Source organism: Saccopteryx leptura, chromosome 3, assembly GCF_036850995.1.
Source record: "Saccopteryx leptura isolate mSacLep1 chromosome 3, mSacLep1_pri_phased_curated, whole genome shotgun sequence".
NCBI lineage: Eukaryota > Metazoa > Chordata > Mammalia > Chiroptera > Emballonuridae > Saccopteryx > Saccopteryx leptura.
In genome coordinates, this window is record NC_089505.1 from 96605886 (window position 1) to 96633361 (window position 27476).

The following is a 27476-nucleotide window of genomic DNA, read 5'->3' on the forward strand; positions in this document are numbered from 1 at the left end:
TCAAGAAGTAGAGTGTCGGCCCAGCATTTAGAAGTCCTGGATTTGATTCCCGGCCAGGGCACACAGGAGAAGCGCCCATCTGCTTCTTCACCCCTCCCCCTCTCCTTCCTCTCTATCTCTCTCTTCCCCTTCCGCAGCCAAGGTTCCATTGGAGCAAAGTTGGCCCAGGCACTGAGGATGGCTCCTTGGCCTCTGCCTCAGGCGCTAGAATGGCTCCGGTTGCAATGGAGCAACTTCCTAGATGGGCAGAGCATCACCCCCTAGTGCATTTGCCAGGTGGATCCCGGTCGGGCGCATATGGGAGTCTGTCTCTTTGCCTCCCTGCTTCACACTTCAGAAAAACAAAAACAAAAAAAGACAACTCAAAACACTAAAAGAATGTCATGGCTCCCATTATTTTCTAAATATTGACCCAAAAGGAAATTTTTCCTGTGAGTTAGAACCACATTCTTAAGGGAAATTAAATTTAATCATCCTGAGTGGCAGGAATAGATATGTTGTTGTCTGTGGCCAAAGGGATTCCTAATTCTTGTGTCTAAATGTTTTTTGTTTTAAAATAAAAGTTGGCTATGTGAGCATCTATTTCTGAAAATGTTTTAAATCTGCAGGTATTTTCCCACCCATAGGAGTAGACTAAACCAATGACCAAAGATCCTCAAGGAGTCTCCTCGCTTCAAGTTCAATCCTGCCCATGAGAACCAGTGGGCTAGTTTCTTATTGACAGTCTTCCTCCTGACCTGATGAAAAATGCTTGGACCAGTTTTCTTCGACTTCTTTGAAACCATGATAGAGGGGAGTGGTGGTCCGGCGGCTGTTGCTATCTTGGGATCCACTTGCCCACCCAAAAGGAGGACTGAGCAGGTTATGCTGCACCTGTTAAAACAAATAACCAAAGTAAGGATGACCAGTCACCATGCTGTTTCTTACCTCAGGCACGATGTAGACTGATACATCAAAGTTTGGGGAACTCACAAATTAAGATAAAATCTTAGATTTTACTGTGACTTCTTTTGGGAAGTATCTTTTTGCTGGAGTATAAAGGGAATAGTACTCAATGAAACATTTTAAAACAGCTGAGTATAATAATCCTTAACCGGCCTTTCCATCCTCATTTTGGAGCCCTTCAAAGTAATTCACTAATCCATAGAATTTACTGCTCAACCATCTCGACCATCATCCAACCAGTAACAGCTATTCACTGAGGGTAAGTGCTCAGGGCACTGTGCTAGACAAAGCAAGGTTAAGTTAAAGGATACCTGTGAACAGAGCCTATAACCCAATTTTAACAAACACATCAAATTAAGAATTCTGCACTGGCTAAACAAAGTGTGAGTGCACAGACACAAGTCCCAGTGGACTTCCTTACACAACAATCATCTAAATCCTAAAGTGAGCAGGTCATTTTGGTTTGGGTCATGGTAACTCGAGAAGAGAATGCTCTCAATGACAGCTAATAAAGCAAAATGAGCATGTCCATCCATACCTGCTCAAACAGATACACAGGGGCTTTGGAGTACTGGTGAAGCAGGTAATCAAAGATCAACAGAAGGCGAGCGAGGATGAGAGGCACTGAGCGCATCTGGGCATCCATGTTGGCACTCAACTCTTGGATGATCTGCACAAAAAGGGTCAAGATGGCCCGCCGGCCTTTCTCGGTGAAGTTGTGGAAAATGAGAAGGAGCAGCTGCAGGTGTTCCACGTTCAAGTCTTCTGTCTCACTGGGCACTACCCCTTGCAGGGCATTCTGCTTCATTGTTGACAAAAATCTACCACAGAGAAAAGGAGAGTATGTCTGGTGGGACAAGTCAGAACGCCCTGCAAAGTGTTAAGAGTGTCCAGTGCTGAAAGAGGAGAACTTCTTAAACCCAGGCATTAAGATAGCAAATTGAGAAAGTAAAAAAGCTACATGGGGGGTGAGGGGAGGTGAGGGGCACAAAGAAAACCAGATAGAAGGTGACAGAAGACAATGTGACTTTGGGTGATAAGTATGTAACATAATCAAATGTCAAAATAACCTGGAGATGTTTTCTCTGAACATATGTACCCTGATTTATCAATGTCCCCCCATTAAAATTAATTAAAAAAAAAGCTACATACAAACAAAAGATAAAAACTAAATCTTGGCTACAAAAAGCAACCCCCCCCCCCCCAAGAACCCTTCAGCAGTGTCAGGGGTGGCCACAGGAATGTTAACACCTGCCCGGCCATCTCTGATCACGGAGAAAACTGCAAACTCCCAAAAGGCATTGAGGTTTGGGTTTTCTTTTTAACTAAAAGTCTGGTCAGGTAAAAACAACTATAACTTTTCCCTATACATTGATTCTAGAGTTTAATTTTTTTCTTTTTTTTCTTTTTTTTTTAATTTCCTGAAGCTGGAAACGGGGAGAGACAGTCAGACAGACTCCCGCATGCGCCCGACCGGGATCCACCCGGCACGCCCACCAGGGGCGACGCTCTGCCCACCAGGGGGCGATGCTCTGCTCCTCCAGGGCGTCGCTCTGCCGACCAGAGCCACAAAAAGTGCCTGGGGCAGAGACCAAGGAGCCATCCCCAGCGCTTGGGCCATCTTTGCTCCAATGGAGCCTTGGCTGCGGGAAGGGAAGAGAGAGACAGAGAGGAAGGAGGGGAGTGGGGGTGGAGAAGCAAATGGGCGCTTCTCCTATGTGCCCTGGCCGGGAATCAAACCCGGGTCCCCCGCACGCCAGGCCGACGCTCTACCGCTGAGCCAACCGGCCAGGGCCTAGAGTTTAATTTTTGATTTGAGAGTTTAGAACACAGGTTAAATCCATACATAATGATAGTCGAAAATAACTCAGTTCTCTGCTATTCAGAGAAATTGTTGGAAAAGCTTTTATGCAAAAAAGGAAGAAATGCAGCCAACTGTTTCCACTGCCTTTGGCTATTAGAAAAGAGATTTGTGTTTTAATAAGGGTTTCCCTCATCATATCCCCACCCCCCACTACCTCCTGGTCTTTTTACAAGATTCCACCAGGAAAAATGTAGGGTCTCTGGCATTCAAGGGGGGTTGTGATTTCACAAATCTAGCAGTTATTTATTTGATCATAGGATGGGGAAAAGCAAAGCCTTTTAGGAAAACAAATTGCTTTGAAGACTCCTAACCCTGTAAACAAAAATGGCAAATATAGGTCCATCTAAAGAGGATTTAGATGATTAATCTGAGCTTCCCCCAAGTAAAAAAATTCTTTAAAAGTTGTCCAAAAAAGACTGTTAGTCACTCTAAGTGGTTTCATGTTGAAAGCAATGCAATCAAGGAAAGAGCTGGCTTCCCTGTTCTCTAGCTTTCAAAAAATCAGGTCAGGGCCCTGGCCCTTCCTGGCTCTGCACATAGAGCATTGGCCCAGTGTATAGACATTCTGGGTTCAATTCCTGGTCACGGCACACATGAGAAGCAACCATCTGCTTCTCTTCCCCTTCCTCTCCCCTTTTTTTCTCTCTTCTAGCACAGCCAGTGGCTCGATTGGTTCAATCATGGCCCCAGGTGCTGAGGATGGTTCGCCTGACCCAAGCATTGGCCTCAGGTGTTCAGGATAGCTCCACTGATTGGATCATCAGCCCCAGAAAGGTATTGCCAGGGGGATCCCGGTTGGGGCACATACAGAAGTCTGTCTCTCTATCTCCCCTCCTCTCACTTAAAAACCAGGTCAGGGCCCTGGCTGGTTGGCTCACACTTGGTGTGTGGAAGTCCTGGGTTTGATTCACGGCCGCCAGGGCACACAGAAGCGCCCATCTGCTTCTCTACCCTTCCCCCTCTCCTTTCTATCTCTCTTGTCCCTTCCCGCAGCCAAGGCTCCACTGGAGCAAAGCTGGCCTGGGCACTGAGGATCACTCCATGGCCTCTGCCTCAGGTGCTAGAATGGCTCCAGTTGCAACAAAACAATGGCCCAGATGGGCAAAACACTGCCCCCTAGTGGGCATGCCGAGTGGATACTGGTCGGCGCATGTGGGAGTCTGTGTCTCTGCCTCCCTGCTTCTCACTTCAGAAAAGTACAAAAACAAAACAAAAAAACAGGTCAGGATAAAACTGGTTACATTCACAACTCGGGTTCTGTCTCATAATTGCAACTGAATCCCTTCTGTGTTGAAGGAAGAGTGTTTCCAGACCACAGTTTACATATTTCTGTCTTTTAAACAGCATGTGTTCCCCCAACTCTCTCCATCAGAAGCACACTCCTCCACTCTCAGCACTTTACACACTATCATTAGGGTACCACTTCAGAGCCACAGATTAACTACAAAGAAGTCAAACATAGGTAAATAACCTTCACAGGGCTTCCTTTGGTGTTTTCTTACCTGTCCCAAACTTTAAGGCATTCGGAGACATCGGGGTCACCTTGAGCACCAGCTTTATGTTGCCAGATGAGCAGGAGGCGCGAAAGTACAGAGAGGCTTTGAGGGTGGATGTACAGGGGCCACGGGCCCTCCGAGAAAGGAGCCACTCCCAGCTGCTGCAGCAGTGTGTTCTGACATGAAAGACAGAGAGAGACCATTAGCAAAGACAGCACAGGAGGCTAATGCTCTCTAATGTTACTTTTCAATACTGGAGGGAGTATTTAAATAAAGGAGGATGTAAAAAGTCAGATTTAAAAGTGGTTTTGAAAAAGATCATTTCATGTAATAAATGAGAAAAATGTAAGGGAAAATATTACTAATCTAACCTCATTAACAACTATCACTAATTTGTGTCATAAATGGGGCCTGAAAAAGAAGCACATCGAGAATGCAGCTTCAGGGTAAAATTCCAAATGGACGGAACATGAAGAGTCTGAGCTTTCCAAAGAAAACTTGAATAACTGTATTAGTGAACACTTTTTCTTTCATAATCAGTTACAAGCTATAAATGACACTCAAGAGGGAGATCCAACAGCGTGTAGGTCCAACAACTTATATTAAGATGAGTCACAGTCGAGAAATTTGGCTGGGACGATGTCAAGGCATCCAGAATTAACCAGGGCTGTCTGCCTCCCATTGTGACACATCTTCCAAAGGAGCTTGACTCTCGGCTCGGTTATCTAAGCCACAACTTATCTTCTCAAACACACACACACTGAGCAGGTGCCAACGGAAACTAGACAAAAGCCTGCTTTCTCCCTTGGCTTCAGAAAACACAATTCATGGTTACCTCAGGACATGGGATCAATTTCTAAGTCTGCCAAATTCAATTATATTCTTATAAAACACCCTAGAGGACCTGGTCTCTTGGAGATAATTATTCAAAGCATCACAGATATCACGAGCAGTTCACATGTACTGGGGCAGTACCCATGAGCAAGTGTTGTATACATGCTGTCACACTCAGTGCCCAGAGCGATAATGGTTGGGTGGGTATGCGCTGCATTTGACGGATGAAGGAAACAGTGCAGCCTGGTTTAGACAATGACCAAAGTCACAAGATTACCAAGTAACAGAGCCAGGTTTACCTCTAAAACCTACATTCCTTTTTTTTTTTTTTTTGATTGATTGATTGATTGATTTTGGGGGGGGAGAGAGAAAGGAATATCTATCTGTTCCCACATTTGCCCTGACCGGGAATCAAACCCAAAACCTTTGCACTTAGGGACTATGCTCCAACCAATTGAGCTATTCAGCTAGGGCTAAAACCTACATTCTTAATTGCTATGCTTGACAAAACTATGAACAACTTCTCAATCCTTGACTCAAAGAAACAATTCACAAAAATAAGCATGCTTGAGCCATAGCAAAAATAAACACTGTAGCACAATTGTAATAAAAAATCAGGAAAAAAATATAAATGTTGAAGGGGCATGCAGTCATAATACTGGCAACCATAAAGACCAAAGCAAACATAAAAAAATGGTATGTATATAAAATTTGAAAAGCAGAAAATAAGAGACATATCGATATTCTGATTGCAACTGTAAAACTATGCAAACTATATAGATAGTGACTAGAAGACATGTAAAAATTAAAATCATGAATTTGATGAAATAAAAAATCATGAATTATATGGTTAATATATTGGTTATATTTTAATATATGATTAACATATTCCTTATACTGTCATTCATACAGTTTTTTAGGTGAGGTTTTTGTGTTGTGTCTATTTTTTGTCAGTCTTTCAGTGTACAATCGGTTCCCACATGTGCCTCATGCAGAACCCAAAGAATCATTCTGAGTAAATGTGAAATAAGTAATCCATGTGTAAATACAAACTCTGAGCCGACTTCAGCCAAGGAGTGAGCAAATCAAGCGCGCAGTCTCACTCTTACTTGCAAGCCAACCCTCCCCCCTGACTTCCCTATTTCTGGTAAAGACAACAGCACCCTTCTAGTCTCCACTTGGGATTTAAACCCAGACAGTATCTCAGACACCTTCCTCCCCATGTCCTTCACCGCTTTCAAATAATTTCCCATGAGCTCTACAAAAGGTCCTCCATCAACACCATATCTCCTCCCCTTTTTCTCACAATCCCACACTAACACGAGTCACCTTTACTTCTTCAGTGTCTACAACAGTATTCAAGGAATACTTATTGAATGAATGAACCTAGATCACTATAGTAATATTAAATTATGAGAATTCTATGTGAAACAAATATAATAGTAACAAAAAAATAAAGATAGCAGCTAATATTTAGTAGGTGTTACCAATAAACTAGTACTAAAAGTGACAATTAATATCTGTGATAAAATAGTGTAACATAAAATTTTGTATTTTAACCTTTTTTTTTTTTTGACAGAGACAGAGAGAGGGACAGATAGGGGCAGACAGGAAAAGAGATGAGAAGCACCAATTCTTCGTTGTGGCACTTTAGTTGTTCATTGATTGTTTTCTCATATGAGCCTTGACCATGGGGCTACAGCAGACCGAGTAACCCCTTGCTCAAGCCAGCAACCTTGGGTCCAAGCTTTGCTCAAACCAGATGAGCCCGTGCTCTGCATGAAGTCAGCAGCTATGGGTAATCAGGTTGCATGTCCACACAACATCTGTAATTATTCTTAAAATGCTAAAAAGTATCATTTTATTAATTGATGTCATCCCAATAAAGTCAATAAACTTTTTAAAATAAATAATAAAAAACACAAGAACCACAAAAATATGCAAAAATATAGATAGATCCTGGCAATTAACTACTAAATTAACATTAAGTAAAAAAAGAAAGCCTAAAAAGATTATATAGAGCATGATGTCACTGCTTTGAAAACTAAAACTAATAAAATAATTTTAAGATTTAAGGGCGGCCCTGGCCGGTTGGCTCAGTGGTAGAGCGTCAGCCTGGCGTGTGGAAGTCCCGGGTTCGATTCCTGGCCAGGGCACACAGGAGAAGCGCCCATCTGCTTCTCCACCCCGGGGCGCTGAGGATGGCTCCTTGGCCTCTGCCCCAGGCGCTAGAGTGGCTCTGGTGAGCGACGCCCCAATGGGCAGAGCATCGCCCCCTGGTGGGCGTGCCGGGTGGATCCCGGTCGGGCGCATGCGAGAGTCTATCTGATTGCCTTCCTGTTTCCAGCTTCAGAAAAATAAAAAAAATAAAAAATAAAAAAAAAGATTTAAGGGCTATAAATGCAAAAATAAATATCTATTATAAAACTAACAAAGTGAGAAATTTCAGATTTAGAATTCAGCAACTTCAGTGGAAAGAGAAAAGCATAAGACTTAGAAGTCCATGGTTGAGACCCTAGACTTACTTTGGTGGTGGGTTTGCAAGCAGGTATATATGCAAGCATCTACCTCCTATACTCGGGTTCCTTCAACACACTCCTTTTCATCTGTATTACTTAGATTAATAATGGACATTTCTTATGTTTGTTGGCCATTTGTTTTTTTAATAAATTGTCCCCTTTTTTGTCCATTTTTCTACCAGGGTAGTCATCAGAAGTTGTATGTTTTTGTAGTTTTTCCTTTTCTTTACATTCCCTGAGTGACATTTTCTTTTTCCTAAAATGATTCTAATGAAGGCAGAGGGACATTCTAGAACACTCTCTCAGCATCCTTTTCCAGTGTGGGGATCCCACGACAAACTGCGTTCCTTAGCACTAGAAAAAGTGCAGCCTGCCGAAGCCAACGGAGGGAGCTCTTGGCGGGACCAGTCACAGTGCACACAAACCTGCAGGTTGGGTGATTGGAGGTCAGAAGTTACCAGAGAGTGGTTGAAATGATACAGAGCAGCAGCGAACTCTTCATCCGATGAACCTGAGAGACAAACGGGAAAACCGATCATTCCAGCAGCTACTTGACATATCACACCACCCTGCATGCAGCCAAACTCCATTAGAAAGAAACATCCTGTTTACTGACCCTTAAGTCCATCTTTGTCCACCTCCTTAATGATACTGGCCAGGGTGGCCATATGGTGTTCTGAAAGAGATACACTCAGATAGTTTCGGATAAAGTTGTTCCGAGAGTTCAGCATGGAAGAGGTAATGAAGTTCAAAATGTTGGAAGCCAGGCCTAAGAACTAAAAAGAACAACAAAAAAGCTTACATAGGTTCAGAAGCCTAGAGCCCCTACAAATCCTGAATTTAAATAGGAAGTAAAATATGCCCATAGGCCTCATGCGATAAACACAGTAAATTTAAAAATCAGATTTGAAATCACCTACAGCAGTAAGTTTAATTATGCTAGTCCTTCCTATGAAATTCTACCAGTTACACAAAACAGTGAGCCAGTTTAGTATAACAGACTTCACAACACATTGGATAAAGACAGGGGATTTCTAAACAGACTGACACATATCTTTCCCCTCCAAGGTCCTGTATTTGTCCAGCGCTAGGACATTATTAATACATTTAATTGTGAAGCCTATATTAACATTACAGAATTCCTGGATGTTCTCAATTAAAACTGAATTATTGTATAAATGTTTAAGATTTTATTTATTGATTTTAGAAAGAGAGAAGGGGGGGCAGGAAGCATCAACTAAGACGTAGTAGTTGCTTCTCATATGTGCCTTAACTGGGCAAGCCTAGGGTTTTGAACTGGCAACCTCAGCATTCCAGATGGACGCTTTATCCACTGTGCCATCACAATCCAGACCCTTGAATAAACCAGGCTGTACAATAGCAACAATCGTATCTGACTTGTTTGCCGATACAGCTTCAGAACAGGGGCTGACACATTGGATGTGGTACCTTGAGATACGAACAGACCAACATACGAATTTTTAAGATACGAGCTGCAACTCGGTCTGTATTTTTGTTCGAGATCCAAGCAAAATTCCGAGATGCGAGTCATGATTTGGCATGTTGGCGCATGGGTCCTGTATTGGCAGTTTGATGTACGAGTTGACTGACTTACGAGCTCAGTTACAGAACAAGTTAAATTCGTATCTCAAGGTACCACTGTACATCATCAATAAATGCTGGTTAGAGGCCCTGGCCGGTTGGCTCAGTGGTAGAGCGTCGGCCTGGCGTGCGAAGTCCCAGGTTCGATTCCCGGCCAGGGCACACAGGAGAAATGCCCATCTGCTTCTCCACCCCGCCCCCTCTCCTTCCTTTCTGTCTCTCTTCCCCTCCCCACAGCCAAGGCTCCATTGGAGCAAAAGATGGCCCGGGCGCTGGGGATGGCTCCTTGGCCTCTGCCCCAGGCGCTGGAGTGGCTCTGGTCGCTACAGAGCGACGCCCCGGATGGGCAGAGCATCGCCCCCTGGTGGGCGTGCCAGGTGGATCCCGGTCAGGCGCATGCGGGAGTCTGTCTGACTGCCTCCCCGTTTCTAGCTTCAGAAAAATACAAAAAAAAAAAAAATGCTGGTTAGAAAACCCATCCGCAAGAACTTACTATGTACTAGGCCTATGCTAATGGCTCTTTAATTCTTTTTATTTACTCTTTTTTTTTTTTCTCTACAGGAAGAGAGAGAATCAGAGAGAGGGATAGACAGGGACAGACAGACAGGAATGGAGAAAGACGAGAAGCATCAATCATCAGTCTTTCATTGCGACATCTTAGTTGTTCATTGATTGCTTTCTCATATATGCCTTGACCGTGGACCTTCGGCAGACTGAGTAACCCCTTGCTCAAGCCAGCGACCTAGGGTCCAAGCTGGTGAGCTTTTCGCTTAAGCCAGATGAGCCCGCACTCAAGCTGGCAACCTCCAGGTCTCGAACCTGGGTCCTCCGCATCCCAGTCCGACACTCTATCCACTGCGCCACCGCCTGGTCAATTCTTCACAACACCCTCAAGAGACAGATACAATCACTCTCTTACAATAAAAGACAAAACTGAGGCAAAGAGAAGCTCAGATTCTTGCCTAAAGTCATAAAGCCAGAAGTGAAAGAAGTAGGATTGAAACTCACTTCTGTTTAATTCCAAAGACTGTGTGACTGTCTGACCAGGTGGTGGCACAGTGGACAGAGCATCAGACTTGGAAGAAGAGGACCCAGATTCAAAACTACGAGGTCGCTGGCTTGAGCATGGGCTCATCTGGCTTGAGCGCGGGCTCACCAGCTTGAGTGCGGGGTCGCTAGCTTGAGTATGAGATCATAGACATGACCCCATGGTCGCTGGCTTGAAGCCCAAGGTCACTGGCTTGAGCAAGGGGTCACTCGGTCTGCTGTAGCGTCCCGGTCAAGGCACATATAAGAAAGCAATCAATGAACAACTGAGGTGCCGCAACAAAGACTTGATGCTTCTCATCTCTCTCCCTTCCTGTCTATCTGTCTCTATCTGTCCCTCTGTCTGTCACAAAATTAAAAAAACAGAAAGAAACAAACAAAAAAGACTGTGTTTAAAAAAAATAAAAAATAAAAAAATAAAAAGACTGTGTTACTAACCCTCAGAGTAACAACACCAAGAATACAAGTTACTTAATCAAGCATAGTCAATAAATACATTTAAATCCTAAGTAAAAATATCTTTAGAAGTTACAGTTTTGCATCCTACAAATGTTTTAGTTCAAAGAATCTGCTTTTTGTACCCCTTCAGAAATCCACTCTTACCAACTCTGGATCTTTGCGACTGGCCAAAATGTTGCCCTTCTCTCCAGGGGCTTGCTTACTGGGGCTTTTAACTCTAGGCGAGCTCTCCAGCGGAGGGGGTGGAGGAGGAGGTGGAGGTGCCACTTTCTCTTTACTGGGGGAGATGGTCTCTTCAAACCACTGTCCCAAAATAGGCTCACTGTCATCATCTGAACAGAGAAAGAGAAAAGAACAAAAATCATAATTTTTTAATGTTAGTATACCTGCTCTTTAAAAACATGAGTAGGTCAAAAGGAACACAAGGATATCTTGATTGTGGTGGTAGTTACACAATTGCATAAATTTGTCAAAACTCATCTATGTTTTTATACCTGAAACCAACATAATATTGTATGTCAACCGTAACTGAAAAAAAATTTTAAGCATTTTTAAAAGCATCTAAATGTGTATACATAAAATGGGAGCATTTTATTTTATGTAAATTTTACCTCAATAAAACTGATATATTTTTTTCTTTGTTGTAAACTGATATTTTTTAATGGAGCCCAACAAAGGAAGAGAAACAATCTCACTTTATTTTACTGGCAATAAACCAAATATTTTTCAGAACAAATTTTTACTTGCTTATCAACTGTAAACCCTAAGACAAGAATCATGCCTTTTGCAATACTGTACTTGGCTCTCACAGACCTGATTATAAAGAATCTGAAATATTTACTGTTTCCAATTGCTCTTGAAACCAAGGTAGAGGGAATGCTAGTTTTGCCCTGTTGTTCATGACAACAGTCTGGAGTTTCTCTCCCTAAACTTCCCCTGGCCACACAGCTATGACAGCAGCCAAAGCAAACACCTCTCACACTTCTTGTGTTTGTGTGGGAAAGCTCAGAACAGTTCAAAAAATGGGTTACCACGAAAGGCAGTCATAACTGTGATGCATACTGATTTTGGAAGAAAAGGACTGAAAAGCAACCTGGGCTCTGCCGGTACTAGTCTTTATCACCCAGTCTTCAAACAGCTCAGTTTTTTTGTTTGTTTGGTTGGGTTTTTTGTTTTTTGTTTTTTACAGAGACAGAGTCAGAGAGAGGGATAGACAGGGACAGACAGGAACGAAGAGAGATGAGAAGCAGCAATCACATCAATCATTAGTTTTTTGTTGCGACACCTTAGTTGTTCATTGATTGCTTTTTCTTTTTTTTTTTTTTTTTTTTACAGAGGCAGAGATAGACAGGGACAGACAGACAGGAATGGAGAGAGATGAGAAGCATCAATCATCAGTTTCTCATTGCGCGTTGCGCCTTCTTAGTTGTTCATTGATTGCTTTCTCATATGTGCCTTGACCGCGGGCCTTCAGCAGACCGAGTAACCCCCTGCTGGAGCCAGAGACCTTGGGTCCAAGCTGGTGAGCTCTTTGCTCAAGCCAGATGAGCCCGCGCTCAAGCTGGCGACCTCGGGGTCTCGAACCTGGGTCCTTCCGCATCCCAGTCCGATGCTCTATCCACTGCGCCACCACCTGGTCAGGCCATTGATTGCTTTTTCATATGTGCCTTGACCGTGGGCCTTCAGCAGATCGAGTAACCCCTTACTGGAGCCAGCGACCTTGGGTCTAAGCTGGTGAGCTTTTGCTCAAACCAGATGAGCCCGCGCTCAAGCTGGCGACCTCGGGGTCTTGAACCTTGGTCTTCCGCATCCCAGTCCGACGCTCTATCCACTGCGCCACCGCCTGGTCAGGCCAGCTCAGCTTTTTAATAACATGTCACCTTTGAGTAAACATAAAACCAAGATCCAGGCTAGGCCACTGAGAGAAATGGTAACAGGAAACTGGAGGAATCACCAGGGAAACTTCCTGCTGCATGCTGTAGGCCATCTCCTGGGAGACAGAATAAACAAGCCTCTACCTTGGCTGCTGTCCTCCTCTGTGCTGCTGAAATCATCCTCGTAGTAGGTGTTTGAGTCAGTAGAGGCGCTGGCATCGCTGCTCATGGAGCCCTTCCTTTGGCGCTGCAGCACACATGCCTAGGCAAACAGTGAGCTTTGTGTGAGTGACAATCACAAACTGGAGCCATCCTACTTCATCTCATTCACCACTTGAAAAGTATTCTGTGTGCCTTATCCTTTTTTCTTTCTTTTTTTATTAAGTGAAAAGAGGGAAGATAGTGATACAGACTCCTGCATGCACCCCGACTGGGGTCTACCTAGCAACCCCAGTTTGGGGCTGATGCTCAAATCAACCAAGCTATTTTTAGTGCCTTAGGCTGACAATCTCAAACCAACCAAGGTATCCTCAGCACTCAGGGCTGACGCTTGAATCAATCAAGCCACTGGCTGCAAGAGGGGAGAAGAAGGGGAAGAAAAAGAGATGGTTGCTTCTCTTGTGTGTCCTGACCAGGAATCAAACCCAGGACATCCATACACCAGGCCAACATTCTACCTACTAAGTCAACTGGCCGGGGTCTTATTAATCTTTTATCTAAATCCAAGTAGCTCTCCTAATGCCTCCCTTCAGGCCACTCATCACTTTATCCTACAAAAACACTTCAAAACCACAGATACGGACAAGAACTAACAAAGGAGTATTTCCATAGTGTCCTGTATGTTTTTGCTTCAACATGCCAATTGTCACAAATCAAGTAGCCACGTGTACCATGCTAATAACCGACAGCTGATTCAGATGTTTGGAATCAATTATGAATTCCTCTCATCTTTAAAACTACTACCACAGACCTGGTGTTTATAAAGTCCACAGTGTATAGTCAATCTAACTCATTCTGAGGTTATATAAGATCTTCTCAATTACCAATGGCATGATCCCACCCACCTTTCTGTACGAAGTTGACAGTAATGTCAACAACAAGTTCGTCAGTGGGACAGAGTCAATCAGCCGTTGAATCCTCTGTATGGAGGTGCTCTGGGCCATAATGTTCAGGACCGCAGGGGGTCCATCTGTCTCCCAATCCTGAGGTAAATACCAAAAGAGAATTAATGTATGAGTTATCAGGAAATAACAACTGGTCTGAGAGCTCACACTAGCTCACCCAGGAGTGGACCAGCCACCAGTGCACCAATTCCCTGAGCACAGTCCCTCACCTTGTGCAGAGCCTCCACTTGCAGGTCTTGAAAGAGGGATGTTAACAGCTTGACAGCATGGTTTGCCAAAATTACTGAGAGCACCCCAAATCCCTGATGCCTACACACAAAAAAGGGAAAACACCAACCTTAAGACAACTCATAATGAATTACAAACTTAAAAACTGGCTCTAGCCATTTTGGGGTCCTAGACCCCTTTCAGAATCTATGGAACTTTCCCCAGGAAAAACAAAGTGCACAAACACACAAAATCTACATGTATTTTCAGAAGTGCACGATTCCCTGAAGTCCACCCACAGGCTTTGGGTTAAGAACTCCAGGACTAGAAGAAATTTCCAAATCTACAAAGTTTTAAATTTTAATCAATTCAAAGCAACTGGGTCATGTGAAGATGCTGACATTTTCTCCCCAGGGGAAAGGGCAAATGCAGTCCCCACTACCACAAATTATGCAGCTGAGTTGCCCACATTTGGAGAAATCGCAAAGGTCAGCACATCGGGAGTGCAATGCATGAGCCTCGCCCTGGGAAAACCATCTGCGTGATCATAGTATCTCCCCCGCCAGGTATGTATTAAAGATGCTGACAGAAGAATGGCAGAATGTTTAACAATTCGAGTGGTTCTTCTTTTTCTTTCATATGGTTTGTAGCTTATTGATAGATATGTGTATTCCAAACTGCCCTCTTGATGTTCCGCTTATCTGTCAGACCTCACCCTTACTGGACTATCGCCCCTGAGACTGAGGAATTCCAAAAAGCTGACAAGCCGCCCCAAAGAGGGGCTCCAGACATACCAGGATTTTTGATTCAACACCCACATGCTCGAAGCCCCCCAAGGAGGAGCATTAGGGACATACCAGAACTTTTGCCTCAGTATCCCCTCAGGCTCTCCCAAACACTATATAACTCACCCCTAGTCTGTAACCCGGTGCACTTCTCCTGGAGGAGTGCCCTGGCAGGTCTTTCTCCTCTAATAAAGCCTGCACATCTGGTGATGGAGTGCCCTCTCATTCTTACACTTATAAAATGCACGTGTACTCTTTTTAATCTCAAGAAACAATAGCCATTTTTAAAAGGTAACTGTTACTTCTAAGACAGGCACTTTCTGGTATTCTCCCATTTCCCTTTACAAGGGACAAGAGTAAAGATAAACTCACAATATCACAAACTGCTCTTCTCTCTGGAATGCATTTACCTCCCTCCTCTGCCTACTATCTACTGTCACACGCTGCTGACCAACAGGGATAGGTTCTGAGAAATGCAATTTCATTGTTGTAAGACCGTTACAGAGTGCACTTACACAAATGTAGATGATACAGACTACAACACACCGAGGCTACGTGGTACACCATTGTTATATATGCAGTCTGTTGTCCCAAATATTCTTATGCACTGCATGACTGTACTGCCCACCGTCTCAACGCTTATTTCAGAACACTTCCTCAGAACCCTACCTTGACTTTTAAGACCAAAGTCAAATGTCCCTATTACAATGCACTTTAGATACAATTTAACATATATTTGCATGACTATCAAGTTTATGTCTCTTAGAAATAACATCTATTTCTTGCTCATCAAAGAATTCCAGACTAACACAGATCCTGGGGCCAAAGAAGTAATCAGTGAGAAACTTTTAGAATGAGATTCAGATTTTGACTTCCTCCTTGAATCCCATACTCAAACACTCTGCTGCCTCCTCACCATCTCACAGAGAAGTCGGACAGTCATCTCAAACTCAGTATGGCCAAGATTAAATTTCTTAGTTCTTCCCCTTCCTGCTTCCCAGTGAACTCCTAGCTGGTGTTCCTTAGCTCAGTAAATTACACAACCCAGTTTTTCTCATGCCAAAAAATTCTGATGTCACATTTTTTACTATCAATATATAAGCCTTGAGGGGAGGGGAGAGGCTTAAAGAGAAACAAAATATAGGGTGACAGAGGTTGATTTATTTGACTTTGGGTGATGGGTATACAGCATAATCGACTGTCTAAATAATGTGGAGATGTTTTCTCTAAATCTATGTACTCTGGTTGACCAATGTCACCCTGTTAAATTTGTCTAAATTAAAAAAAAAAAAACAAAAAACAAACATCTATGCCACCAGCAAATCTCACCAGCTATCCCTTCAGTGCACAACAGTTTGACCTCTCCTCTGCCTTTACAACCACCACTCTCTCCCAAGGCTCCTTCCTCTCTCGCCTGGCATCATGCATTAGCTTCCTGTTTTGCCTCCTTCCTGTCCAATAACCCTGCAGTCTCTTCTCCACATAGAGCTGGATTCTCAAATTACAAATGAAGCAGATCATACCACTCCCCTGTTGAAAACCTCCTACACCTACAGATTACACTTGGCCCTACGTGATCTGGTCCTGGCTACCACTCTCCCTCCTCAATTGCTCCACTCTAACCATACTGCACTTATTGAGCCTGGAAAGTGCCAAACCATACGTCCACCTCCAAACCTGCATAACTCTACCCCAAGTACCGGCATGGCTCACTCTGTCACGTCACATGTGTGCTCTGCATCTTGTCTTCAAAGTCAAAGCTCTTTCCTGACCATTCTAACTAAAGCAACAGCCCGTCACTCTCTAGTCCAGGGGTCTCAAACTCGCGGCCCGCGGGCCGCATGCGGCCCACCGAACAATTTTATGCGGCCCGCAGACTAATCCACGAAGTTCAAAATATTTTGGATAAAATTAAGTAAGCCTAGGGGCCTACTTGTATTTGCCGAACGGCTGTGATCTTGCTCTGCGGCCCACATGCTGAGTTGAGTTTGAGACCCCTGCTCTAGTCCCTTGCTCTGGCTTATTTTTCCTCACAACACTCATGTGTAGTAATCTATTACGAACTTAGAAAACTTGTTCACTGTCATTCCGGTTAAAAAATAAACTCCATAAAGCAAGGACACTGATTGTGCAACAGAGCCCAGCACACAGCTGGAACCCAGGGAATAGATAAAATGCAGAAACACCTGGGCTTAGAGAACAAAACCTCGACCAGCACAGAAGTCCTCCCTTTCACTTCCTTCTAGCAAGTAGGATCAAATGCCCAGATTTCATCAAAACAGTAGCAAATGTTTTAAGAAGCAAGCCAGGAAGGCCTGAAAGAAGCCCCACTTCAGAGGCACAAATTCTGATGTCATATTTTGAGTAATCACCTCCAAATCAACCAAGCCCATTATACAAAAGTATTTTTTTCCTGATTTGAACGTCATAAAAATCCTAAAATATTTTATATATATTATACAGATATTTTCCCCTTCTTACAGATGAGGAAACAAAATCAGAGAAAATGAGTGAATTATCCAAAATCACACCAGCTATGATGTAGACAGAACACTTAATCACAATCTCAAACTTTCCCCCGATGCAGAGATGAGGAGAATTAAACCAGCCCCACCAAGGAAACATGTCAGGGAAACAAAGCAAAGTGAGCGGCAGTCAGGTGGACACATACCCCTTTCCAGGCCCCAGCTTAGGGGAGCCCACGCCCTCTTTCATACGAGCAAGGATGTCTCTGACTCGGAGCGCAGCCAGTGGGTCTTTCTCCTTCCCCTTATCGGCCAAGGCGGTAGGACTGAGGTTCAATATGAGGAAAAGGCTGTTTAACAAGCACCAGGCACCCAGCAACTGGAAGTTCTGATAGTGCTGTTGAAAAAGGCACAAGACACCCCTGAAACTAATATAATACTGATGGTCAACTGTAATTGAAAAATAAAAAAAGAAAAACACACAAAAGAAAAATATGAACACAGACATCTCATAGGCTACAGGATAAGAACACATCCCAGAGGCTATGAGACTGGAACATAGCAGAAACATGCTCCTTACCTCACCACCAGCCCGGCGAGAACTGCAGATTGCTTGTCCAATCATGTCATAGATTTCAAGCTGTTCAATATCAAACATATGCAAAAATCTGAGCAAGTGGATACATTTCCTTATATGCTAAATTCCACCTAAATTAATTTATCTTCACGAGTTAAATATCCTCAAGTCACTTTCCAATGACACAATTCCATCACACCTTCCTTCATCATCTCGTGGCACTGGCTCCCTCTTTCCGTTCACTCGGAGCTGTGCCCTCCACCTAATCTAAAGCGACACCCCAGGCCCAGCACAGCCAGATCACCTCCCCTCATTTATTAGTCCTATCCGCTCACCACCACCTGAAATTATCTTGTGCAGCGCATATCTCCACCAAAAGTACACTGACCCGCGGTAAGCCCTCAGATACATATGGCAGTGCTTTCTGCAGGTCACCCAGTCTGCCAAACAAACTGAGTGCCTACCTCTCAGAGCTACTACCCAAGGAAGAGAGGTGTGGAGAGCACTCCATGTCCTTGTGGAACTGGTCACCTCTCCTCATTGGAACACTCAAGGTACCCGCAACCCCAGGGGCCGGACTTACACATTTCTGGACGATCGTCGCCGCATCGCTCTCATAGTCTTCTTCTTTGGAGCTCGTGGACCCTGTGCGCACTTGCTGAGTGCTACCCACGTGAAGGATGGCCATGCAGGTTGCCACACTCACACCTGGAAAACAAAGATGCACAGATTCCAATCATGGCATGGTCCCAAGAATCCATCAAAACAAACAAAAACACAACCCACTCACAAGTCAGTCAATGATTTGATTACCGAAAGTAAATTCCTTAAGAATAAGACTAAACACAGTCCTACCATAAGGTCCAGCATCATTTTCTATTACCTAAATGAGCTGAAAACTTCCGTCCATACAAAAACTGGCACATGAATGTTTATAGCAGCTTTATTCATAATTGCCAAAAAATAGAAGCAATCAAGATATCCTTCAGAAGGTGAATGGATAAACAAACTGTGCTACCCATACAAGGAATATCAGTCAGCAGTAAAAGAGATGAGCTATCAAGTCACAAGAAGGCATGGAGGAAACTTAAATGCACAGTCTAAGCAAAAACAAACAAACAAATGCCAGTCCAAATAAACTATATATGATATAGTTGAGTCTAACTATAATATTCTGGAAAAGGTAAAACTAGGATAACAGTAAACACATCAGTGGTTACTAGAGGTTAGGGATGGGGAGAGGCATTACTAGGTGGAAAATGGGGCATTTTTAGGGCAGTGAAACTATTCTGTACGACACAATGATAACAGACACAGAATATTACACATCAGTGCAAATACACTAACTGGTCAGTGGACAGAGTGTCAACCTGGGACGCTGAGGTCCCAGGTTTGAAACCCTAAGGTTGCTAACTTGAGCACAAGCTCATTTGGCTTGAGCGTGGGATCAGACATGACCCCATGGTTGCTGGCTTGAGCCCAAGGTCACTGGCTTGAGAAAGGGGTCACTGGTTCGGCTGGAACCCCCTGGTCAAGGCACATATGAGAAAGTAATCATTAAACAACTAAAGTGAAGCAACTATGAATTGATGTTTCTCATCTCTCTCCTTTCCTGTCTCTCTCTCTCTCTAAAAAAAATCAAAAGAAAAAGAAAAAAAGAAACAACACATAACTGTACAACACAAAGAGGGCACACTAATTTAAACTATGAACTTCAGTTAATAATATATCAATAATAGTTCATCAATTACAACAAATGTATCGTATTAATGCACTATGTTAATAAGGGAAACTGTGTATGGGGAAGGGAAGGGAGAACTTAGTTTCTACTCCTATGGAACTCTCTACAATACGCTCACTTTTTCTGTAAATCTAAAAGTGCTTTAAAAATAAAATCTATGATCCTGGCCAGTTTGTTCAGCGGTAGAGCGTCAGCCCGGCATGTGGAAGTCCCGGGTTTGATTCCTGGCCAGGGCACACAGAAGCGCCCATCTGCTTCTCCACCCTTCCCTCTCTCCTTTCTCTCTATCTCTCTCTTCCTCTCCCGCAGCCAAGGCTTCATTGGAGCAAAGTTGGCCCAGTTACTGAGGACGGGCTCCATTGTCTCTGCCTCAGGCGCTAGAATGGCTCTGGTTGCAACGGAGCAATGCCCTACATGGGCCGAGCATCACCCCCTGGTGGGCGTGCCGGGTGGATCCTGGTCAGGCGCATGCAGGGGTCTGTCTGACTGCCTCCCCACTTCTAACTTCAGAAAAATTCAACAATAAAAATAAAAATAAAATCTATTTATTTTAAAATATATTTTTTTTGAGAGAGAGAAGAAAGCGGAGAGAGAAAGAAAGAATGGGAAAGAGAAAAGAAGGAAACATCAACTCGCTGTTCCACTTTGTTGTGCCATTCACTGCTTCTCCTCTGTGCCCTGACCGGGGCTCAATCAGTGACCTAGGGGTTGGTACCCCTGAGATTGAGTTGGTGCCCTTGGAATCTGGCTGGCAACCCCAGGATCAGTGACCCCATCTCTGAACTGGTGACCCCACGCTCAAGCCAAAAACTCCGGGATTGAACTATTGACCCCTAGCATCAAAGCATCGACCTTGGTGCTCTGGGACAGCACTCTACCACTGCACCACTGGCCAGGGCTTAAAAGACATTTTAATTATTTTATTTTACTTTATTTATTATTATTTTTTAAGATTATGAAAATAATTCCACATTTAGTTCTTCTTGAAGACATCAAGGACAAATCCCTTTCTTTAAATCTAATCCCAAGTGATCAAATTCCAAAAACAAACCAAATCTGGGATCTTTACTCCAACTAAGAATTTTTTTTTTCCAACTAAGAATTTTTTATGGAATTTTTAATGCTTACTGACTAAATACACTGAGATCCACGTGATAGTCAAAAAATTCCCTAGGCCCTAGCCGGTTGGCTCAGTGGTAGAGCGTCAGCCTGGCATGCAGGAGTCCCAGGTTCGATTCCCGGCCAGGGCACACAGGAGAAGCGCCCATCTGCTTCTCCACCCCTCCCCCCCTCCTTCCTCTCTGTCTCTCTCTTCCTCTCCCGCAGCCCGGGCTCCACTGGAGCAAAGTTGGCCCGGGCCCTGAGGATGGCTCTATGGCCTCTGCCTCAGGCGCTAAAATGGCTCTGGATGCAACAGAGCAACGGCCCAGATGGACAGAGCATCGCCCCCTGGTGGGCATGCCAGGTGGATCCCGGTCGGGCTCATGCGGGAGTCTGTCTGCCTCCCCGTTTCCAACTTCAGAAAAATACAAAAAAAATAAATTCCTTGAAAATTGAAATAAACCCCAAATTAAAAAATTCAAAGGTCAAAGATGGAGCACTAGGAAATAAACATTGGAAATGGGCTTGGAAAGAGTGCACGGTCACATGCACCCTTAGCTCCCTACTCCTATTGCTGCTGCCCTAGCTCAGGCAGTCAGTGCATCCTCACCTGAGCGACTGCAAATGCCTCCTAACACAGCTTCCTGCCTCCTCCACTCCCCCACACCAGAACACCCTGCACACTGCTGCTGAAAGTTCTTCCTAAAACACAGCTAGGATCATATCACACTTCAGAATTTTTAATGGTCTCTACTGTCTATAGGACGTGGCTCAAATGACTTAGACCACATGATTTCTAAGCTCTTCGTGATTGGGGCCAACTTTCTTTGCAGCTGTAACCCTCACTAATAGGTGTATGCATGCGTGCGCACACACACACACCAGAATGTTTCCATAATTCTAGAATACTTTTGGTCCTGCTTTTGCCTCTGACTAGGGTAGCCAAGCTAAAATCCTGCCTGCTCTATAAGATGCATTCACAGAACTCAGTGTCTTCATAACAATTGCCTTCCCTATTAGAACATGCCTCTATCTTTAGATTCCTATCTACACGGAGATACTCAAAATAAACTGTTCAAAGAATGTAGGCAGGTGATCAGCGTCAGTCATTTCTTGGTGACCCCAAGGTCAGGTTTCCAAACTGTTCAAATCCTCAGTTACTGAACTAAATAAACACCAGAAATTGTTCTACCTTCTAAGACATCCCAGGACTATAATACTTAAAACCAAGGGTTAAAAAGTCATGGTAACAATAACTCAGGAGAGGAAGCACCAGCTGTCAGGTCCCACCTCCACGGCAGCATGACCAATAGGAAGAAAGGAGATTGCGGAAGCGTGAAGAATAACACTTGTCATATTTATCAACAGAAACAGATGCCACTGGTCCTATGGAGCCATCCTCAGATCTGCTCCCACAGGAACTCCTCTCCCTTCTCTGTGTGCCCCTGATATACAAGAGCTCTCTTATTGCCTTAGGCATCTCCTGTTTTATATAATACTGTGTCCCACCTGCTCTCCATGCTCAGGGTGTGGGCTCCTTGAGAGCAGGGGTCGCATATTATTCACCTCAGTATCAAGAGCACTTGGCATTTTGCTCTTCATACAGTGGAGACACTAACTAATTGCACACACTATGAAATCAGATATGTACATAACACAATGTCAGCTGTTGAACAACAGGACAACTGACAAGATTCCTGCTGAGACCCCATTTCACCTAGAAAGCATATTAGATGACCCTTGGGGAAGGGAGTAGAAAAGGTAAGGGGGGAGAGTGTACTCAGGAGCTCATGGTCTCTGGAAAGAATATTTGTGCTTGACTGAGACAATGAGACCAGACATAACAACTTCTCACCTGCATATAGACAACTTAGGCTGAGGACTGTCACATCTTGCAGACGAGAAGGATTGAGAGGTTCCAACACAGGTAGAGAAAGGGTATCCAATGCCATGGTTACATCGATCACCAGGGAATGAAAGCTGAAACATAACAGGGAACATGAATGAAGTATCTCTTTGAATCACTTGCTTCTCTAATCTGAAAGCAGAGATTCTGAATATAGCATTCGAATGTGAAGTGCATATCCACTGGAGCATCTTACCCATTGCGAACAGCAGTGGCATCTGCTACTGTTGCGGGCATGATGAAGAAGGAATTGGCCAGCACTGCATCCTGAAACCGATTGATGTAGCGCAGGAAATATGGCAGGTTCAAACAGACACGCAGTAGTTTCTCTGAGCCACCTGAATTAATGAAAAGGCTCAAACTTACAAACAAGCTTCTGTTTGCTGTTTCTTTTCCACTTAAGGAATTTCTGAAAGCAGAGGAACCAGCTTTCTGACAACAATTAAGAGTCTTACCAAGCTCCTGAAGACTAGCTACGTTCTGAGCTATGAATACGTTCTTGGTTTTGACAGCAGAGGCTTGATCTGTGGATGACTGCTCATCACTCTCTCCTTCCACCTGCAGAAAAACACAGGAGGGGAAAGGCCTGTCAAGACACTATTGTCTGCTGAATTGCTGTACTGTGGTTCAAAGCCAAACCGAAAGTCCAAACGAAGTAGCAACTCCGAAGACACTCTTCATATTCCCCACACAATGAGGGCAGGTTCCACTAATGTTGGGGAGAATACAAGTTATCTTCCCAAAGGAGGGAGAAAATATACAGCTTTAAAAAACATATATCCTGCCTGACCAGGCGGTGGCGCAGTGGATAGAGTGTCTGACTGGGATGCACAGGACCCAGGTCCGAGACCCGAAGTCGCCAGCTTGAGCGCAGGCTCATCTGGTTTGAGCAAAGCTCACCAACTTGGACCCAAAGTCGCTGCGTTGAGCAAGGGGTCACTCAGTCTGCTATAGCCCCACGGTCAAGGCACACATGAGAAAGCAATCAATGAACAACTAAGGTGCCGCAAAGAAGAATTGATGTTTCTCATCTCTCTCCCTTCCTGTCTGTCCCTCTCTCTGACTCTCTGTCAGTGACAAAATAAATAAAATTTTAAATCAATAAATTTAAAATAAATAAATAAAAATAAAAAATACAGGTATATATCCTACAACTACTACAGAGTAATGCTTTAACTGAAAACATGCTCTGCACATTTTTCTGGGTTTTTTTTACAGACACAGGAGAGAGTCAGAGAGAGGGATAGACAGGGACAGACACACAGAAACAGAGAGAGATGAGAAGCATCAATCATCAGTTTTCCGTTGCGACACCTTAGTTGTTCATTGATTGCTTTCTCATATGTGTCTTGACTGTGGGCCTTCAGCAGACTGAGTAACCCCTTGCTCAAGCCAGCAACCTTGGGTCCAAGCTGGGTGAGCTTTGCTCAAACCAGATGAGTCCGCGCTCAAGCTGGCGACCTCAGGGACTTGAACCGGGGTCCTCGGTATCCCAGTCTGACACTCCATCCTCTGCACCACCGCCTGGTCAGGCTCTGTACATTTGTTTATTTACATTGAGAAATGTTAGAAAATGCTCATCAAAATGGTAATAACTGCCTGACCTGTGGTGGCGCAGTGGATAAAGCGTTGACCTGTTAACACTGAGGTCACCGGTTCAAAACCCTGGGCTTGCCTGGTCAAGGCATATATGGGAGTTGATGCTTCCTGCTCCTCCCCCCTTTCTCTCTCTCTCTCTCATTCTAACTCTCTCCTCTCTAAAAAAAAAAAGAATAAATAAAAATTAAAAAAAAAATAGTAATAACTATGAACAGAAGGAATCGAGGTGAGTTTTACCTATTTTGTTTTTTGGCTTATATTCTTCAATTTTTTTATATCACAAATATAAAATACATTTGTTACTTTATCTTTTTTTTGTATTAGCATCTTAAAATCTCACGGGGAGGAGGACATTCGGCTGAAGTAACTCACCGGAGTCTGTGGGCCTGTGGGCGGTGATGATATAGTTCTAGGGTTGAAAACTGATGTCAGCTGGTTCAAAAAATTCATCTGTACCTCCTTCTGCCTCAGCTCTGGGCTTACTGGCGAGGCCAGCTCTTTCTGATCTTCCACTGTAAATACAGTACACAAGCAAAAGGCGGATGAGAGGAGTGCCCCTAGAAAGCAAAACAGGAAAAAGCTGGTCAGACAAGTGGCCAAGTAAGTGGGACAGCAAAGGAACACGCACCGTCCGAGAGTGTCTTCACTGTTTGTGGCAGCTTGGCCGATTTCATCATCGCTGTAAACGTGATAATTTCAGTTCTGTCTAGGCGGCTACAGCCAGTGCACAGGCCCTTGATGAGGAGTATCAAATGTTTCTGAAAAGAAACCAATTCAAATGTCTTTTAGAAGATTCTACTCTTTTGAGACTTCTAACTAGCATAGGACCAAATTTAGGTTCCAACCAAGAACCGTCATCGTCAGAAAAAATAAAGCAGAAAGCTGGTGGTCCCCTGACCACATCTGACTTGCAGGTTTGTCTTACTCATCTCTCACAATGCTGGTTTTTAATTTGAAGTTAATGCTAACTTTCTAAAACGTAAAAGGTTTAACATACACATCCAGATTTCTTATCTCTCTCAATAATTCCCAAGATACAGCCACGAGCCTTTGAGCCTCCGCTGCTGCATGGCAACAGCAAGCTGGAGCCGGTGGCTGGCCCTTCATAGCTGGGTCGCGCACCCATCTCAACCAGCACTCTTATTCATTTTATGTTACTTGCCTGGCCTGCTGGCATGTAACTGGAATCCTTAAAAAAGCCTCTGCAGCCCTCTGCACCAGAGATTGGGAAACCAAAGCCCCAATTCAGCCCACTGCCTTTTTTGTAAGTACAGTTTCCTGGACCACAGCTGTGCTCATTCATTTACATCCTGTCTCTGGCTGCTTCCACACCACAAAGGCAGAGCTTGGAAAGGCAGAGACTAGCTGCAATGGGGACTGGATGGTCAGCACATTATTTTCTAGCTGGCCTGTTAAAAACAAGTTTGCCAGCCCGTGCTCTATGTCACACCCCTTCTCACCATTCCACAAGTCAGTCACAATCCTACCTCAAAATAAGCGCCAGAGATGGGCCCATCACTCTCACCTGGGACACAGCACAAGCCTCGTCTGGATTCTCCAGACGTAGGAGAGAAAACTCAATCAGGACTTTACAGGCTGCTGCCACGGACTGAAGTTGGTTCCGGGGAACTGAGAAAGAAACAGAAACAAGCGTTCTTTAACCTCAAATGTCTAGAACTCATTTCCAGCTCAATAAAGTCAATATAGCAAATGAAACATGTATTGAGCTCCATATCACCAACATCTACAATATTTCCATGATATAATAATTATCCAGAACCAACAACCCAAGAGGGCAAACAAAGGCAGCTTGGCACTGATAACCATCAATTGCTTATAAATCAGTTTATCTTATATTTACTAGAAATTAAGATAATTATAATAAGAACTATATCACTGTAAGTACCAAGAACTTCAAATATATTAACTCAATCCTTAAACCAATGCTATGAGGTTAGTATTGATATTATCGTTATCTGCTCTCCTTCCTTTTTCTTTCTTTCTTTTTTTTTAATAGATAACCACAGAGAGGTTAAATGGCTTGCCCAAAGTCACACAGCTAGAGTCAGATTCAGGAAGTCAGGCTCTAGAGTTTACACCTTTAACCACTAGCATATACTACCTCTTTATTCCCCATAGATTGTAAATGCCTTTTTGCAAGGGGCTTCCTATACAGTTTGTTCAAGCTAAAAGTAATTCTTTCACCAGTAGACAGTGGCCATAATAAACAGCATTGGACGGTGAAAGATTACTCAGCAACCCTATAGTTTCCTTTCATTTTACTTGCATAGAAACTATATATTTAAGGCCCAGCCATCTCAGTGGATGGAGAGTTGCCCAGCATGTGGACATCCCAGGTTCAATCCTAGTCAGGGCACACATCAAAAGCGACCATCTGCTTCTCTGCCCTTCCCTCTCCCCCTTCTCTCTCTCTTCCCTTCTCGCTGGCCCTGGGTGCTGAGGATAGCTCAGGTGACTCAGGCATTGGCCCCAGACGGGGTTGCTGGGTGGATCCTAGCTAAGGCACATGCAGGTGTCTATCTCCCCTCCTCTGGGAGGGAGGGAGGGAGGGAGGGAGGGAGGGAAAGAAACAAACAGCCTTGATTGACCAGGCAGCTTATTTGGTTTGAGTGTTGTCCTGATACACAAAGGTTGTAGGTTCAATCCCCAGTCAGGGCACATATAAGAATCAAACAATGAATGCATAAATAAGTGGGACAACAAATCAATGTTTCTCTTTCTCTCTCTCTTCCCCTCAATCAATAAAAAAAAGTTTGTTGGAAACTATTTAACTAAACAAATCATTAAAAATGTTTCAGAACTATGTGTTAGGATTTAAAAAATAAAATAAAATCTAAGCCCTGGCCAGATAGCTCCGATGGTTAGAGTGTCGTCCTGAAGCACACAGGTTGCAGGTTCGGTCCCTGGTCAGGGCACATACAGGAACAGATCAATATTCCTGTCTCTCTCTCTTTCTCTGTCACCCTTCCTCTCTCTCTAAAATCAATAATTTAAAAAAAACCTGAAAATGAAAAACTTCAGAAATAGTGGGAAATATGGGGTTGGTCAATTTTTGAGTAGAAAAATTTAAAAGATGGGAAATTAAAGTTGAAAACTTTTCATATACCAGAGAACACAAAAGGAAAACTCACTTTCTTACCAAAACCAAATAAGCAATGGAGCCTTGGTTAGTGGCTGCTAATCCCAGATTGGTACCCATCTATCTCCGCAAACCACCCTACAAGTTAACACACTGGTAACAACATTTATGAAATCAATAAAATGCTTCTGATTAAGAAGGTAAGGAAAGTTAACGTAATGGGTTATGAAG

At 43.8% G+C, this 27476-nt stretch overlaps 1 protein-coding gene and 1 non-coding gene across 7 annotated transcripts in view; both read right to left on the reverse strand.

Annotated features, from left to right (window-relative positions):
• Positions 1 to 27476, reverse strand: part of UBR4 (ubiquitin protein ligase E3 component n-recognin 4) — a 130783-nt gene that overhangs the window by 94241 nt on the left and 9066 nt on the right. For all 6 annotated transcript variants that reach the window (XM_066375240.1, XM_066375243.1, XM_066375239.1 and 3 more), the window contains exons 3-20: positions 25671 to 25774; positions 24774 to 24903; positions 24518 to 24657; positions 23002 to 23104; positions 22743 to 22884; positions 22496 to 22620; positions 18382 to 18506; positions 17802 to 17861; positions 17428 to 17618; positions 13974 to 14073; positions 13705 to 13842; positions 12785 to 12902; positions 10911 to 11098; positions 8275 to 8434; positions 8084 to 8169; positions 4312 to 4481; positions 1484 to 1766; positions 738 to 873 (exon numbers count right to left, since the gene is read on the reverse strand). In XM_066375240.1, the coding sequence (XP_066231337.1) occupies positions 738 to 873; positions 1484 to 1766; positions 4312 to 4481; positions 8084 to 8169; positions 8275 to 8434; positions 10911 to 11098; positions 12785 to 12902; positions 13705 to 13842; positions 13974 to 14073; positions 17428 to 17618; positions 17802 to 17861; positions 18382 to 18506; positions 22496 to 22620; positions 22743 to 22884; positions 23002 to 23104; positions 24518 to 24657; positions 24774 to 24903; positions 25671 to 25774 (2499 nt within the window). The remainder of the gene's footprint in view (positions 1 to 737; positions 874 to 1483; positions 1767 to 4311; positions 4482 to 8083; positions 8170 to 8274; positions 8435 to 10910; positions 11099 to 12784; positions 12903 to 13704; positions 13843 to 13973; positions 14074 to 17427; positions 17619 to 17801; positions 17862 to 18381; positions 18507 to 22495; positions 22621 to 22742; positions 22885 to 23001; positions 23105 to 24517; positions 24658 to 24773; positions 24904 to 25670; positions 25775 to 27476) is intronic.
• On the reverse strand, positions 14383 to 14545 carry LOC136401733 (U1 spliceosomal RNA). Its single transcript, XR_010750737.1, has one exon. It is a non-coding gene; the product is annotated as a U1 spliceosomal RNA (small nuclear RNA).